Source organism: Rhineura floridana, chromosome 7, assembly GCF_030035675.1.
Source record: "Rhineura floridana isolate rRhiFlo1 chromosome 7, rRhiFlo1.hap2, whole genome shotgun sequence".
NCBI classification, from domain to species: domain Eukaryota; kingdom Metazoa; phylum Chordata; class Lepidosauria; order Squamata; family Rhineuridae; genus Rhineura; species Rhineura floridana.
Window position 1 is genome coordinate 20,771,051 of NC_084486.1, and position 13,520 is coordinate 20,784,570.

Genomic DNA, 13,520 nt, shown 5'->3' on the forward strand with positions numbered 1-13,520 from the left:
CTCCGTGTAATCCACGGCAAGGTCAGGTTGCAGATCCCAACCTTGCCACAGATTACAGAACGGGAGCGCCATCTTCCCACCCTAAGGAGGGGCCCTACAGGGGTCCCTCTGGGCCACAGAGGCCCTTAGCCAGGACCCAACCTGGCCACCCTCTGGTGCTGGCCCTAGTAAGTGGGTTGAACCAATTGGCAACAGTGACCGTAGTGCTATCAAACTGAACATATATGTAAATGGAGAAATGCCAATAAAAATCCAACACAGTCACATTTTACTTCATAGGAGGAAACTTCCCAAAAATGAGGGGATTGGTAGAAAGGAAGTTGAAAGTCAAAAATCACATCCACACTATACATTTAAAGCACTCTTATACCATTTTAACAGTCCTGGAGAATCCTTGGGAATGCAATTTGTTAAGGGTGCTGAGAATTGTAGCTCTGTGAGGTCAGCACCCATAACAAACTACAGCTCCCAGGATTCTTTGGGAGAAGCCATTTTAACATGATATATGGGTGCTTTAAATGTATGGTGTGGATGTGACCAAAGTCAAGAGGGTCAAATTGCTCCAAAATGCTTGTGAGTTATTTAAAATCGGAATAATAAAAGCCCGGCCACAATGTATACCACAGAATAGGAAAAACACCACCAGGGCCAAGAGAATGCCGATGTGGTTAATGAATAGAATAAAGTAAGCTATCAGAAGCAAGAAAGTTTCCTTCAGAAAATGGAATTCTTGACCAAATGAGGAGAATATAAGGAGCATAAACTTTGGTAAAAGAAAGGCAAGCAAACAATAAGGGATGCAAAACAATTTTTTGAAGAGCATACTGCTAAAAACATAAAGTCCACAAACAAAAAATTCTTTAAATACAGAAGAGTGGCTACAGAGGTGGTTGGGCCGTTGGATGACAAGGGAGTCAAACGTGTGCTAAAGGAGGAAAAGGAAATTGCAGAGAAGGTGAATGAATTCTTTGCATCTGTCTTCACAGCGGAAAATGCAGGGCAGATCCCTATGTCTGAACTAATTTTCTCAGGGAAAGAACCAGAGGAACTAAACCAAATGGTGGCGACAAGATATGTTCTTGGCCTCACTGACAAATTAAAAACTGACAAATCAGAGTCCAGATGGCATCCACTCAAGAGTTCTTAAAGAACTCAAATGTGAAATTGCTGATCTTCTGACCAATATAAATGACTTGTACTGAAGATCAACCTGTGTACCTGAGGCCTGGAAAATGGTCAATGTAACACCAATTTTTAAAAAGTGATCCAGGAAATTACAGGCCAGTTAGCTTCACATCTGTTCTGGGAAAACTGGTGGAAAGCATTGTTAAAGAGAGAATTACAAAGCATATAGAAGAACAAGTCTTACCAAAGCTGAACCAGCATGGCTTCTACAAGGGTAAGTCCTATCTCACTAATCTTTGAGAGTGTCAACAAACAGATAGATAGAGGTGATCCAGTTGACACTTACATAAAGTAGATCACCAAAGACTTCTCATTAAGCTTAGCAGCCATGGGAAAAGAAGAGAAGCCCTCTTAGGGATCAGTAAGTGGTTAAGAAACAGGAAGCTAGGAGCTTATAAAACTGGAAGGTTTTTTCAGAGCTTTTACAAGTCAGATTGGGAGTTTCCAAGGCTGCAATTGTTTTCACAGAGTCAGGCTCTCTGAGGCTCGCCTTTTCTACTGCTACCGCCTGGTAGAAGCAGCAATAGCACTTTTTAGCATCTTGGCACTTGGTGGCCATCATGTTAGGGGTTGTTTGTGTGTGTTTTATTATTTGCACCCCACACTTCAACCAGAAAGGCTCCCAGACTGATTTACATAAATCAGTTAATACAAGACAGTAATGCCTAGAGTGGGGTCAAGAAGCCTTGCCTCATTCTGATTGGTTTCATGATGACCTTACATTATCATACAGCATCATAATTAAGTCAGACAGACTGAGGGCAATGCTTTTTGCCTTCACTTTAAGGACTACTGGAAAGAAAAAAATGGCAGCTGAGAGCCTCCAAGATTATGAAAAGTGCTGTCTCTGCCAGTAGCAAGTTTGCTGCCAGATTTGCCCTGTCTCCACCACCACCAGCAGCACCACCACCACTACCATCATTGCCAAAATGCCACTTTCAACTTTACACCACAAGGAAAACAATGGTGAAGTTGGACGAGTCAATTGAGCAGAGCCCTACTGACCCATCTAAGGAAGCCATGCCAGCAGTGAACAAGATACAAGATTCAGTGTGTTACAGTGGAGGTATATACACAGGCAACATATATATGGGTCAAGTTTTAAACAGTCCCTCCTTTGGTCTCCAAGGATCCCTGATTTAGCTCATATTGTTATGGATGCTGATGTCACTTGAAATAGATTATGTAGGGCAGAGGAGGGGAACTTGTGACTCTCCAGATGTTGCTAGACTACACCTCCCATCATACCGGACCCACAGCCAGGCTGGCTGGAGCTGATGAGAGTTGGAATCCAATGACATCTGGAGCGCCGCACATTCCTCACCCCCCTGGGTTGAGGAACTAATTATCAGTTGTCAGATAGTTAGAAGAACCTTCCTCCTCTAGGGAAAATATGTGACCCAGGAGAAGACAACTGGCAACCTAAGGATTGTCTCCTACTACCCAGAGTTTTTTGATACCTACCCCATCCACCTCCTATCACATTGCTAGTTCTGACTCAAAGAAATACAGAAACCTGGGCCTATTCCAGAGATCATAGGGCATACATTTATTCTGCTTGATGTGATAAATATGCCTAGCCTGATAGATTATGTCTACTTTGTTCTTAGGGACATTGTCTTATTGCTTTTCTGTTGCTAGACTAGACATTTCACATTCTCTGAAAACATAAGCTTATTTTACCTGAGAATCTGTATGTCATGGTAAGGACGGAAATACACATTAGGCAGCCAAAGTCAAATAAAAGTTTGAAATGTAATACAATGGAGATCATCATATCCCAACAAGCATGGAAGTTGGCCTAGTAAATTTACAAGCTAGCCTTCTTGTTACTTCTAAGGGATTAAGACAGGGCTGTGCTGTGCTGTTCTGTGGTGTGGTGTGCTTTGTGTGTGTGTGTGTGTGTGTGTGTGTGTGTGTGTGCGTATCAGCTTACGTCCTGATGCTTCCTAGCACACTTTCATCACAACAGAGATTGGCAAAAAAGGACAATTATTTTTCTAATATACATCTGAATAGCCCACTATGAAGGCACAGGAATGTGAGGGACAGAAACTCAAGGTCAGTTTTTTGTTTAAAAAAGTGTGAGGGTACTTTTAATGTCAGTTAGCATCCTCACATGGAGGAGAAGGTACTTAAATTTAACAGATGTTCTGGTCTGGAAACAAAGATGTTCTCAACGTTCACTGCATACATCCATCACTAATTTATGACAGGGATTTTCTCAGTCTTTTAATAGCTGGGGTGCACTATATCCAAAAAAAGTGTAAAGGTGGAGATGGGGAGGCTGCAAAAATTACCCAGCTTCAGAGAAGCCCCCCTTCCTGGTATTTCTGTATGAATCACTGATCTAGGCAGGCCTCCTAATTAGAAGGTGAATTCAGAGCAGGTACTCATATGGCTGAGTCTCCCTCCAGCCCCACAAAATGAATGGAGGCCATGCTCTAAACTTTATATCTCACCTTTGTCCAAAGAGCTTAGGGTGGTGCACATGGGATTTCTCCCATGTTATCCACAACAGCCCTATGAGGTAAGTTAGGCTGGGAGTGACTGGATGTGAGTATTGACTCCACTGATGGACAAGATTTAAAGCAGTGTCTCCCTAATCAAAGCATGGAATTAGATAACATGGGAGATGCATGGCTGCTTTAAATATAGAAAGCATCACTTGACATCAGCACACTGTGGGGCTTTCCACTGCCACTCCACTACATTGGATGTTGCTTGTAAGGGAAGAGAACATCACATCACAGTGATGTCATCTAGATGCTGGGTTAGATGGACCTTTGGTCTGACCCAGGATGGGTCTTCTTACAGCCATACATTATCTCATCACATAAGTCCTATGGTGACAGGGGGAGGAACAGAAACAGGGTTTCTGCTTTCAATATGAATTCTTTCATATTATTGAATTCCTTCTAAAGCAGAGATAGGAAACCTGGTCCTCCAGATGTTGAAACACAACTTCCATCATCCTTGACCATGCGCTGGGACTGATGGGAGTTTAGTTTTAGTTGGAGTCCAAAACATCTGGAGAGCCACAGATTCTCCATCCTAAAGTACAACCACTACATCTCTTTTGTAAACTGCTTAGAGAAGGTTTTTTAACCATCAAACAGTATATAATTTTTAAATATTAAAATAATAACAAACATAGGAAAAGCCCTGCTGGATCAAGCCAGCATCCTGTTCTCACAATTGCCAACCAGATGCCTATGGGAAGCCAGCAAGCAGGACCTGAGTGGAACAGCACTATGCCCACTGGTGATTGCCAGCAACCGGAATCCAGAGGCATGCTGCCTCCGACAGTGGAGGTAGAACCTAACTATAATGGCTAATAGCCACCAATAGTCTTTTCCTCCTTAAATTTGTCTAATCCTCTCCAGAGCTTGGAAAAGTTACTTTTTTGAACTGCAACTCCCGTCAGCCCCAGCCAACATGGCCACTGGATTGGGCTGATGGGAGTTGTAGTCCAAAAAAGTAACTTTTCCAAGCTCTGCTTTTAACTACAGCCATCCAAGTTGGTGGCCACCACTATATCATGTGGGTGCAAATTCCATCGTTTAATGATTTGCTGTGTAAAGAAAAAAAAAGCAAAATATTATTTTGCACCTCTCGGTGGCACTTGAAAATTAGCACATTGCAGCAGAGGCACATCTAATAGTCCGGGGCCTTCCCAAACAGTGGTTCACAAGCTTCTTTCAGGTGGTCCGCAGCGTGTCTGTGGATTTGTGGTTGAAGAAGGAAGATGGCCCATCCATCGCACTGAATATTCATGTGGATTTTTACTTGCATTTGTATTGCTTCTTTTATTTCTTACCTAGTATTTCATTGTATGACAGTTGGATTTACCATTGCTGCAACAGACAGAGAAATCGTTAAGTGGTCCACCAAGACCCTTAGCAATTTTCAAGTAGGCCACAGGGGGGAAAGTTTGGGAACCACTATAGTAACCGATGTTATCCTGGAGGGAGGAACCAACATGACAATAGTTCACTGTACCAAACAAATTGTTTTTATCCTCAGATTCCACAAACCGAGACTCTCTGGATATGATTGAACGAAGCATATGCTTAGTATGCCTTGATAGCCCGAGTGGGGAGGAACCTACTGATACCAACATGGCTTTGCAGCTTCTACACGGGGGAGGCTACAGCAAAAATGGTGCCAATCGCTGGTACGATAAGCCCATGCAGGTAAGAAGGCGCCGCTACTGCATGTGGGTTCTCATGTCGCAAGGCCAATCAATGGGGGGGGGCTTTAACTACATGCTCAACAGCAGTAATATGGGGGGAACAGTCACCAGCTGTGTAGACAATAATGGCGGGGGAAAGGGTCACAGCTCAGTAATAGAACATCTCCTTTGCATGTAGAAGGTCCCAGGTTCAACCCCCAGCATCAACAGGTAGGGCTGGGAAAGACTCCATGCCTGAAATCCTGGAGAGCTGCTGCCCGTCATTGTACACAACCCTGAGCCAGAGGGACCAATGGTCTGGCGCAGTGTGTGGCCAGCTCCCTATGCTTCAAATAGCATAATTATTTGGTCCCAGGCTATGGTCTGAAGGCACATGAGGCCAGCACCTTGCTGAAGCTAAGCAGGTCTGGGTCTGGTCAGTGCCTGGATGGGAGACCGCCTGGGAACCACATGTTTATTTATTATTATTATTATTATGTATGCCGCCTTGGGTTCCAAGGTGAAAGAAAGGCGGGGTATAAATGTAATAAATCAATCATAATAATGCCCAGTCATGCCCAGTCTTCCTCAAGGACAAAATTTGCTTCAGAATTAAGTCAGGTGGCCATGTTCAAATTATGAAAGGAAAGGTGGTAGAGGACTTAAAGAGATCCAAAAGTGCCCCCCCATTTCTGCCTTCCAAAAAAGTCACCAGATTGTGACCCTTGGATGGCCTTGTAAAACCAGTATCTAAGAAGTCATGGCAAAGGTAAAGAGGACGTTCACACACACCCCATAATTTGAGCACTGTTGGACCTGGCTCACCTATTCAGTTTTTCATCTTACATGCATTTCTTATAGCACAATCCCAATGCACATCTTCCCAAAGGTGAACATAGGACGCTGCCTTATACCAAGTCAGACCATTGGTCCATCCAGCTCAGTATTGTCTGCCCTGACTGGCAGTGACTCTCTGAGGTTTCAGGCCAGGGGCATGCCCAGCCTGGAGATGCCAAGGATTGAACTTGGGACCTTCTGCATGCAAGGCAGATGCTCTGCCACTGAGCCTTGGCCTTTCCAACTGTGTTCAAGGGAATGTACTCCCAAAGAAGTGTGCACCGGATCATAGGAACACAGGAACAAAGAAAGCTGCCTTGTTCTGAGTCAGACCATTGGTCCATCTAGCTCAATATTGTCTTCACTGACTGGCAGCAGCTCTCCAGGGTTTCAGGCAGGGTCTCTCCCAGCCGTATCTGGAGATACTGGGGATTGAACTTGAACTTGGCACCTTTTGCATGCAAAGCAGAGGCTCCACCACCTGGGCTATGAGATGACCCTTTCCTTTACAGCCTCAGACTCTCACCAAGTTAAGATATAATCACTCAAACAGATTACAGAGCTAAAAGTACGAATGCAGTGAGCAGATCCAAATGCCTTCCTAAACTGTGAAGCGTTTTTCCCCTTGAGAAAAACTGGTATTTGAAAAACGTTGGGGGATTCAGAATACGTGTTTTTTCTCCACAGCTAGTACTGTTGCTCTCCCAAACTAAACCCACCTCTTGCTAACTACTTGTTAATCACAAATGTGTATAAGAAAGTCCTCTAAGGTAGCATTACCTGTTTTTAGGGATGGTAGAGAAATACATTTGGTTCCCATTGTAATGCAAGCCTACTTAATTTGCACTTCCCAAACCAGTGCATGAACCAAAATGCAGTTATCCTCAGAAATTTGCACTTCTCCAGCCAAAGAATGCGTACAACAAATCATATATGAAGGGAAAGTGTGCATGTGATGTTCCTGCTTATATTGTAAATATGGTAAGTGCTGTTTATATAGAAGACATATGGTAAGTGGAGTGAAAGAGGAGGGGGGAGTACATGAGCAGTAGAATGCTGGATGATTGGCTGAGTGTTTGAATGGCTGGGAGTATAAATGGAAGAATGACAGTTGAATCTGGGAGGTGGTTTTTAGAAGGTGTAAGGAGGTGGTGAATTGAGAGGTGGAGAGGGAGGTTGAGGTTGAGGTTGAGGTGGTGTTTAGAACGTGTTTGGAAGAGGTGAATTGAGGAGGTGGATGGTGGTCGGTGTTGTTGTTGAGAGTGAGTCGGAGTTCTGAGGCAATTAGTAAGAAGTCAAGTACCTAACAGAATATAGATGAAACCATACACTTGTGAAACATTCTAAAAGTAATCCTGTTATTTCTAATTCTTAATAAATACTTTCTTGGTTAAACATAAGCCTGATTCCTTCAGCTGGGAACACATACCAGGGGGAATAGCAAAGTAACCAAGGCTGAACAGTTGTATCGAATGGTGGCAGCAGTGGATCGGAGGAAAGTGTATCCATCCCACAGAGAAACCCAGGGCTGTATGCTTCAGAGACAAGAGGCTGCAGGGGGGTTTGGAAATTACCTATACCCATAGACACAAGGTATTGAGATAGCCTGGCAGGGACTAAGACACAGTCTAAAGGTTATAAGAGATATAGAGTGTGGGGTAGTAAGGCCTAGCAGGGGGAATTGTTGAAATCTGTGCTAAAGCTGTAAAGGGTAAAAGGAAAACCTGACGTTCCTGTCTGCTGGTAGCCACAAGTGAGAGCTTCACAGGTGGTGCTGGGGAAGGACATCACAGTGCACAAAAGTAGTAATATTTGTGAAAATAATTTACCAAAAAAATGCAATACATGAGGGAATATTGCTCACAAAAATGCAGATGTTAGGCAAAATCTCTTAGTGAGAAAATGAAAATGCTTATGAATTGTCATGCAGAGTGGTGTAGTGGTTAGAGTGTAGGACTAGGACCTGGGAGACCAGGGTTCAAATCCCCTCTCAGCTGTGAAGCTCAGCGGGTGACCTTGGGCCAGTCACTGCCTCTCAGCCTAACCTACCTCACAGGGTTGTGGGGATAAAATGGGTAGGGGAGAACCGTGTACACTACCTTGAGCTCCTTGGAGGAAAGGTGGGATATAAATGTAATATAGACTTTTTTTATAAAAAAAAAAAAATTGCAAACTGTTGTGGAAATGTCGAGAACTGAACTCAAGACGGGGAAAATGAGAAACAGAAAGAAACCAAAGCTGGCCAATTCATCCGTCCCTACCTGTGTGGGCATGTCATTTGTCATTAGTCACTGAAGTCAAGAAGGAAAACATTCCCAGAGCTGCTCTCCCAGACCCTGGACTGAAGGTGCACAATGCAGCCACTTTGCTGAAGTGCCCGAATGGGAGACTGTCTGGGAACCTTATGTACCCCCACCATGAGGCTCATGGGAAAAGAGCGGGATATAATTTGAATGAATGGCTATCCCACTCAGGATAAACAAAGCACATTTTCTGTTTTTCTGCCCTGATTCTTTCTTCTTTCCACATATTGTGGGCATAATGCATATTACAACAGGAGCAACTGAGAGGGGCGTCACTATAAACCTGGCCTCCCAGCAACGGTGTCGCTGCCACACATCAAGTCAGTGATGCAAGTGGAGCAGAACAGTGGTGAGGTCAGGACAGTTCAGGCATGTCAGTGGGAGTGCTGGTTGAGCTCCACCAGTGTGCCTGAACCACCCCAACCTCACTGCCGCCCTGCCCTACTACCTCGCCATCTCTGTGTGCAGCAACGCTGTGGCTGCTGCTACTGCTGCCAAGAGGCCAGGTCTTCACTGCCACCCCTCCCTGCCAGCCGCTCATGTATTATAACAAACAGAGCAAGAGAGGAGGCTGTGAGATCACTGCGGGATCAGAGCAAGAAAAATCAAATCTTTCCAGCGTCTCCCTGCAGTGGTGATCTTAAAGGTATAGTCTCAGGCGCCCAAGCTAGTGCCTGAGGGACTGAGCTGTGGATTGGGTCCTGGCTTCAGATCTTCCGCCGTGCATTTGCTAGAAGGCCTTAGGTAAGCCACTGTCTTTGCGACAGAAGTACCATAATGCTGGCCTCAGCGGCGTCACTAGCGGGAGTGCGGGGGGGTGCGGACCTCCGGTGCGCGCCCTCCCAGGTGCATGGACGGGGGTGGCTGGTTTTGTGCACGCACTCACCACGCGCTCCAGGCTGGCGGTGGAAGGCCAGTCCCGGCTTCACCGCCAGCGAGCGGGCGCCTGCTTTCAGTCTCGCCCGCCCGCCTCCGAGGAGGAGTTGGCTGCGCCGACCCGAAGCGCTTCTCGGCTCCTTTCCTGGGCAACGGCGTGGGGTGGGGCGGCTCTGAGTGTCACCCCCCACAGGGTGTCACCTGGGTGTGGTCCGCACCCTCCGCACCCCGGTAGTGACGCCCCTGGTTGGCCTGCTTTTGAAGGACTGTTGTAAGGATTGCTGAGAAAGTGCATGTAAAGTGCTTTTGAACACTCTGACTGCTAAGTATTATTTGTTGTGAAGTGGTAATCCATGTTACCTCCCAGTAAGATGGTCCGGGCTAGCTGCCAAATGACCCCTTCTTAACTCACATCCTATGGCAGGTATGGACAACCTTTTTTTTTCTTGTTGAGGCAACATTCCTTTGGAGGTAATACTCAAATGCTACCTGTGGGTAGCTAAAGGCAGCAGCAGGTGGAGCCAGAGCCAAAAGTGGGCGCCCTACTTTCCCTCTTGCTCTTCTTTTCCACCCAGTAGGTTGCCAGGGAAGAGACAGATTATTCTTGCCAAAGGTGTGAAGTGATTGTTTGCAGATGACTTTTGAAATTAAGCCAAGGGCTGCAGATTGCCCATTCCTGCCCAATGATCTCTTCATGTTTCACTTTTGTACCATCGTCTTCCTCCATAGTCTCATGGTGTCCTCACAACAACCCTGCAGAGTGCGTTAAGTTGCATGAGAGTGACTTTCCTAATGTCCCCCTGTGAGCTTTGCAGCACAGGAGTCCCTAGCCAAGGCCAATGCAGTCTAACCATCACTCTACACTGACTAGCTCTCTTCAGCACAACCCTCATGCTGTCCACTCCTGACCTCTAGACCTGAGGGGCAAATCTACCTCATCAAGATTTCCCATTAAGCCAGTTCTATCCTCATGTATGTTTATAAATGCATCTCAAACTCCTCATGGAGTAGCAAAATGTCACCTATCGCCATTTATAATTTTCCTTCCCAGCGTATAATTTCCTCCACATTCAGGAGGGTGAGCCTAATTTGCCTACAGTGCATAAAGGCCAGAAATATCTGTATTCATATCCAGTTAAGTGAAATGGAAAATGCTAAGCTAAGGCACTGTTCTTCAACCTTGGGTCCCCAGATATAGTTGGACTACAACTCCTATCATCGCTAATCGTTGGCTAAGCTGGCGGGGGATGATGGGAGTTGTAGTCCAACAACATCTGGACTACAGGTTGAAGAACACTGAGCTAAGGAACCCATCATGAGAGAAGGGGAAGATCTCACATTATTTTCTTGTTTGTAGAAATTGCACCCTTAATAGCATTATATGACTCTCTGGTGGGGCCTGTCTGCTGTTTTAATTCCCTTCGGATAACACACCTTACTGATAAAATGACCTTGCTGTACAGGGTTGATTTTCTTGGATGTTTCTGTGCAGACTCTTGGGACCTTTGTTGCTTTGTTGTTTTGTTTCTTGCAACTGTTTTAGTAATTACATTGAAATGTCATCCTTTTGGAAATCCTGCAACCTGAGCCTCCGTTGGGTTCTGGGTTCTGGCTCAGTCCAGCTACAGTCATTCACAACTGACACAGACAAGTGACAAAGAGCCTCAGACAGCAGATGGGGAGGGGGGTGTATTTGCATCTGCTCAGAAAGATAGAAGGGAATGAGCACCAGGGCCAGCATCAAGTGTCAGCACGGTTGGGAATCTGCCAAGGGCCTAGGGATGGGCAATCCTGTTAATTTCAGATCCTCTCATTTTTCCATTCTTCAGTTTTACACATTTCCACATCAGTTTGTGATTGTTTTCCCCACAACTCCTCATGAAAATTCATCAGCATTCTAGTGCACATTTCTCCTAATATACACATTTTTGTATGCAATTTTGCCTCATTTACACATTTTTGCAAAGCAATTTCCCACAATATAATGCATTTTTGTATGCTATTTTCACTAGCAGGTACATTTGTATGCACACTTCAGTATATGCATTTTTGTGGACATTACTTGGCTGGAGAACTGCATTGCAAAGTTTGGAAAAGTGCAAATTTTGAAGGACGGCTGCATTTCAGTTCTTGTTTTGGAAAGTGTGAATTAGGTAGGTTTGCCGTTGAATGCAAACTGAATCAAATTTCTCCCTTACAAGAGCCCACACCCCAGCAGTTGGGGGGGAGGCACTGACAAGTCCTCCAGACCTGCTGCAGTGAGGAGGTTGACTCTCTGAGGGAGAGGAGCCTATAGCGGGTATCTTGGTCAAGGGCCATTCAACACCTAAAGCCAAAACTGATGTGCTTACCCAGCAATTGCCTGCAGGGCAGATGGGGACTGCAGTAAAGGCTTGGCATCCAATGTGTACTGCAATGCAGATCAGGAGTTAACACCCAGAACTCCATGTATGGGCCTCTCTTGTTCAGGCCCAACATCAAGCTGGCCATGCAGCAGGTTGATGCAACCTTTGGGGGTGGGGAGATAGATCAAGGGAGGAATTGGAGTGCCACAGCAAGACTTTGTAACGTGCTTAGCAATGCTAATGATTAAGTGGTATATATATGTCTTAAATTAGCAATTTGGACTCTGCTTCAAGCAGCTGCATGTCTTGGGCCAGCACTGCAGAACCCCACACAATCTTTTAACCTGCCAAGCCAAAGGTGGCCCAATTGTCTTTATTGTGACCCCTACCAGATACTTGACAGCTTTGTGAATTTTGCAATTCCTAGAAAGTAGCATAAACTGGAGGTTTATTGAGTCTCTGGCAGGCCATGGGAACACATGCCTGGTGGGTTTGGCTCAGCTTGGAGAGGCCAAGAGAGAGAGAGATTTAAAAGCTCAACTACATTATCTTAGATGAATCACTATGCTACTTATTCAAGTTAATTTTGCTTTCTTTAAAACTGAACACAAAGCATGATCTACTGGGGGTGGGATGGGGGGTTGTTAATACTTTTTTGTAGGTGTTCCATAGCTATCATTTTGAATAAGATCTTTGCCCTCTGCGCTAAGATTTCCTACCAACTAACTACTGACTGTAGCACCAAATGCATTTTGTTTACCTCTGTTTAATAAATTCCATTTTGCACCTATTACTAACTTCTCTTATCTCTATGTTTGGGTGCTGATTTTCCTGTAGTGCAACTGTGCAGTTTTCCATAAAAATATTGACTTTGGTCATTTCTCAGAAATGATCTCAGAATGCTTGCTGTCATTGGATCAGAATATGTTGCAAACAAATAATGCTTACAGTCTGATCCAGCTGTAAGTGCCCATGTTACCATTTTGCACATGGGCATGTACCTGCAGGATTTAAACCACCAGCATAGACATATATGTCAGTCATGTATATTCCAAACCACTTTTGGGATTTTGGCCTGCCCACATATGAAGGCAAAACCTGACCTCTATCTTTGACAGTGGGTAGGCTGACCCTTTGTGACTAGGATCCCAAAGGGGACTGAAGTATGCATTTATGCATGCACACACAGAAATGTACTGTACCCCAACAGGGGTCTTTGCAGTATATAGGCACTGCTTCCACACAACAGTCCACCAGTCATGACAACAAGTACCTGGAAGAATACCTCTCTCTGAGGGATAGAAGGATCTGTTAATTTCGGTTCTCTCGGTTTCTAATTTTTCCAGTCTTAAATTCAGTTCTCCATATTTCTGCAGGAATTTGCAATTTAAAAAAAAGACATTGTCAAGAAGATTCTTCAGCATTTTAGTGCAAATTTCTCTTAATACACATTTTATATGCAGTTTTGACTAATATACACATTTAGGCAAGCTGTTTCCCTAATATAATGCATATGTGTATGTTATTCTCACCAATGTATTCATTTTATGCACACTTTCCCCTCATATATGCATTTTTGTAAACGTTGGTTGGAGAACTGCATTATAAAATTTGGCTCTCATACAGTTTCGGAAAGTGCAAATTTAATAACTTTGGCTCTAAATGCAAACTGAATTTCTCTCCTTTCCCTGCTGCTTTCATGTAGACCTGTTAAATCACAGGATGCCCTGTTGGCCATGTTGTGACCTGCAGACCTGACCTCCACCTTGTGGAAACACGGAGTTGAGCATTCTCTGCAGC

At 44.7% G+C, this 13,520-nt stretch overlaps 1 protein-coding gene across 1 annotated transcript in view; it reads left to right on the forward strand.

Annotated features, from left to right (window-relative positions):
* Positions 1-13,520, forward strand: part of CHAT (choline O-acetyltransferase) — a 71,296-nt gene that overhangs the window by 26,116 nt on the left and 31,660 nt on the right. The window contains exon 7 of the mRNA XM_061634320.1: positions 5,212-5,381. Coding sequence (XP_061490304.1) covers positions 5,212-5,381 — 170 coding nt within the window. The remainder of the gene's footprint in view (positions 1-5,211; positions 5,382-13,520) is intronic.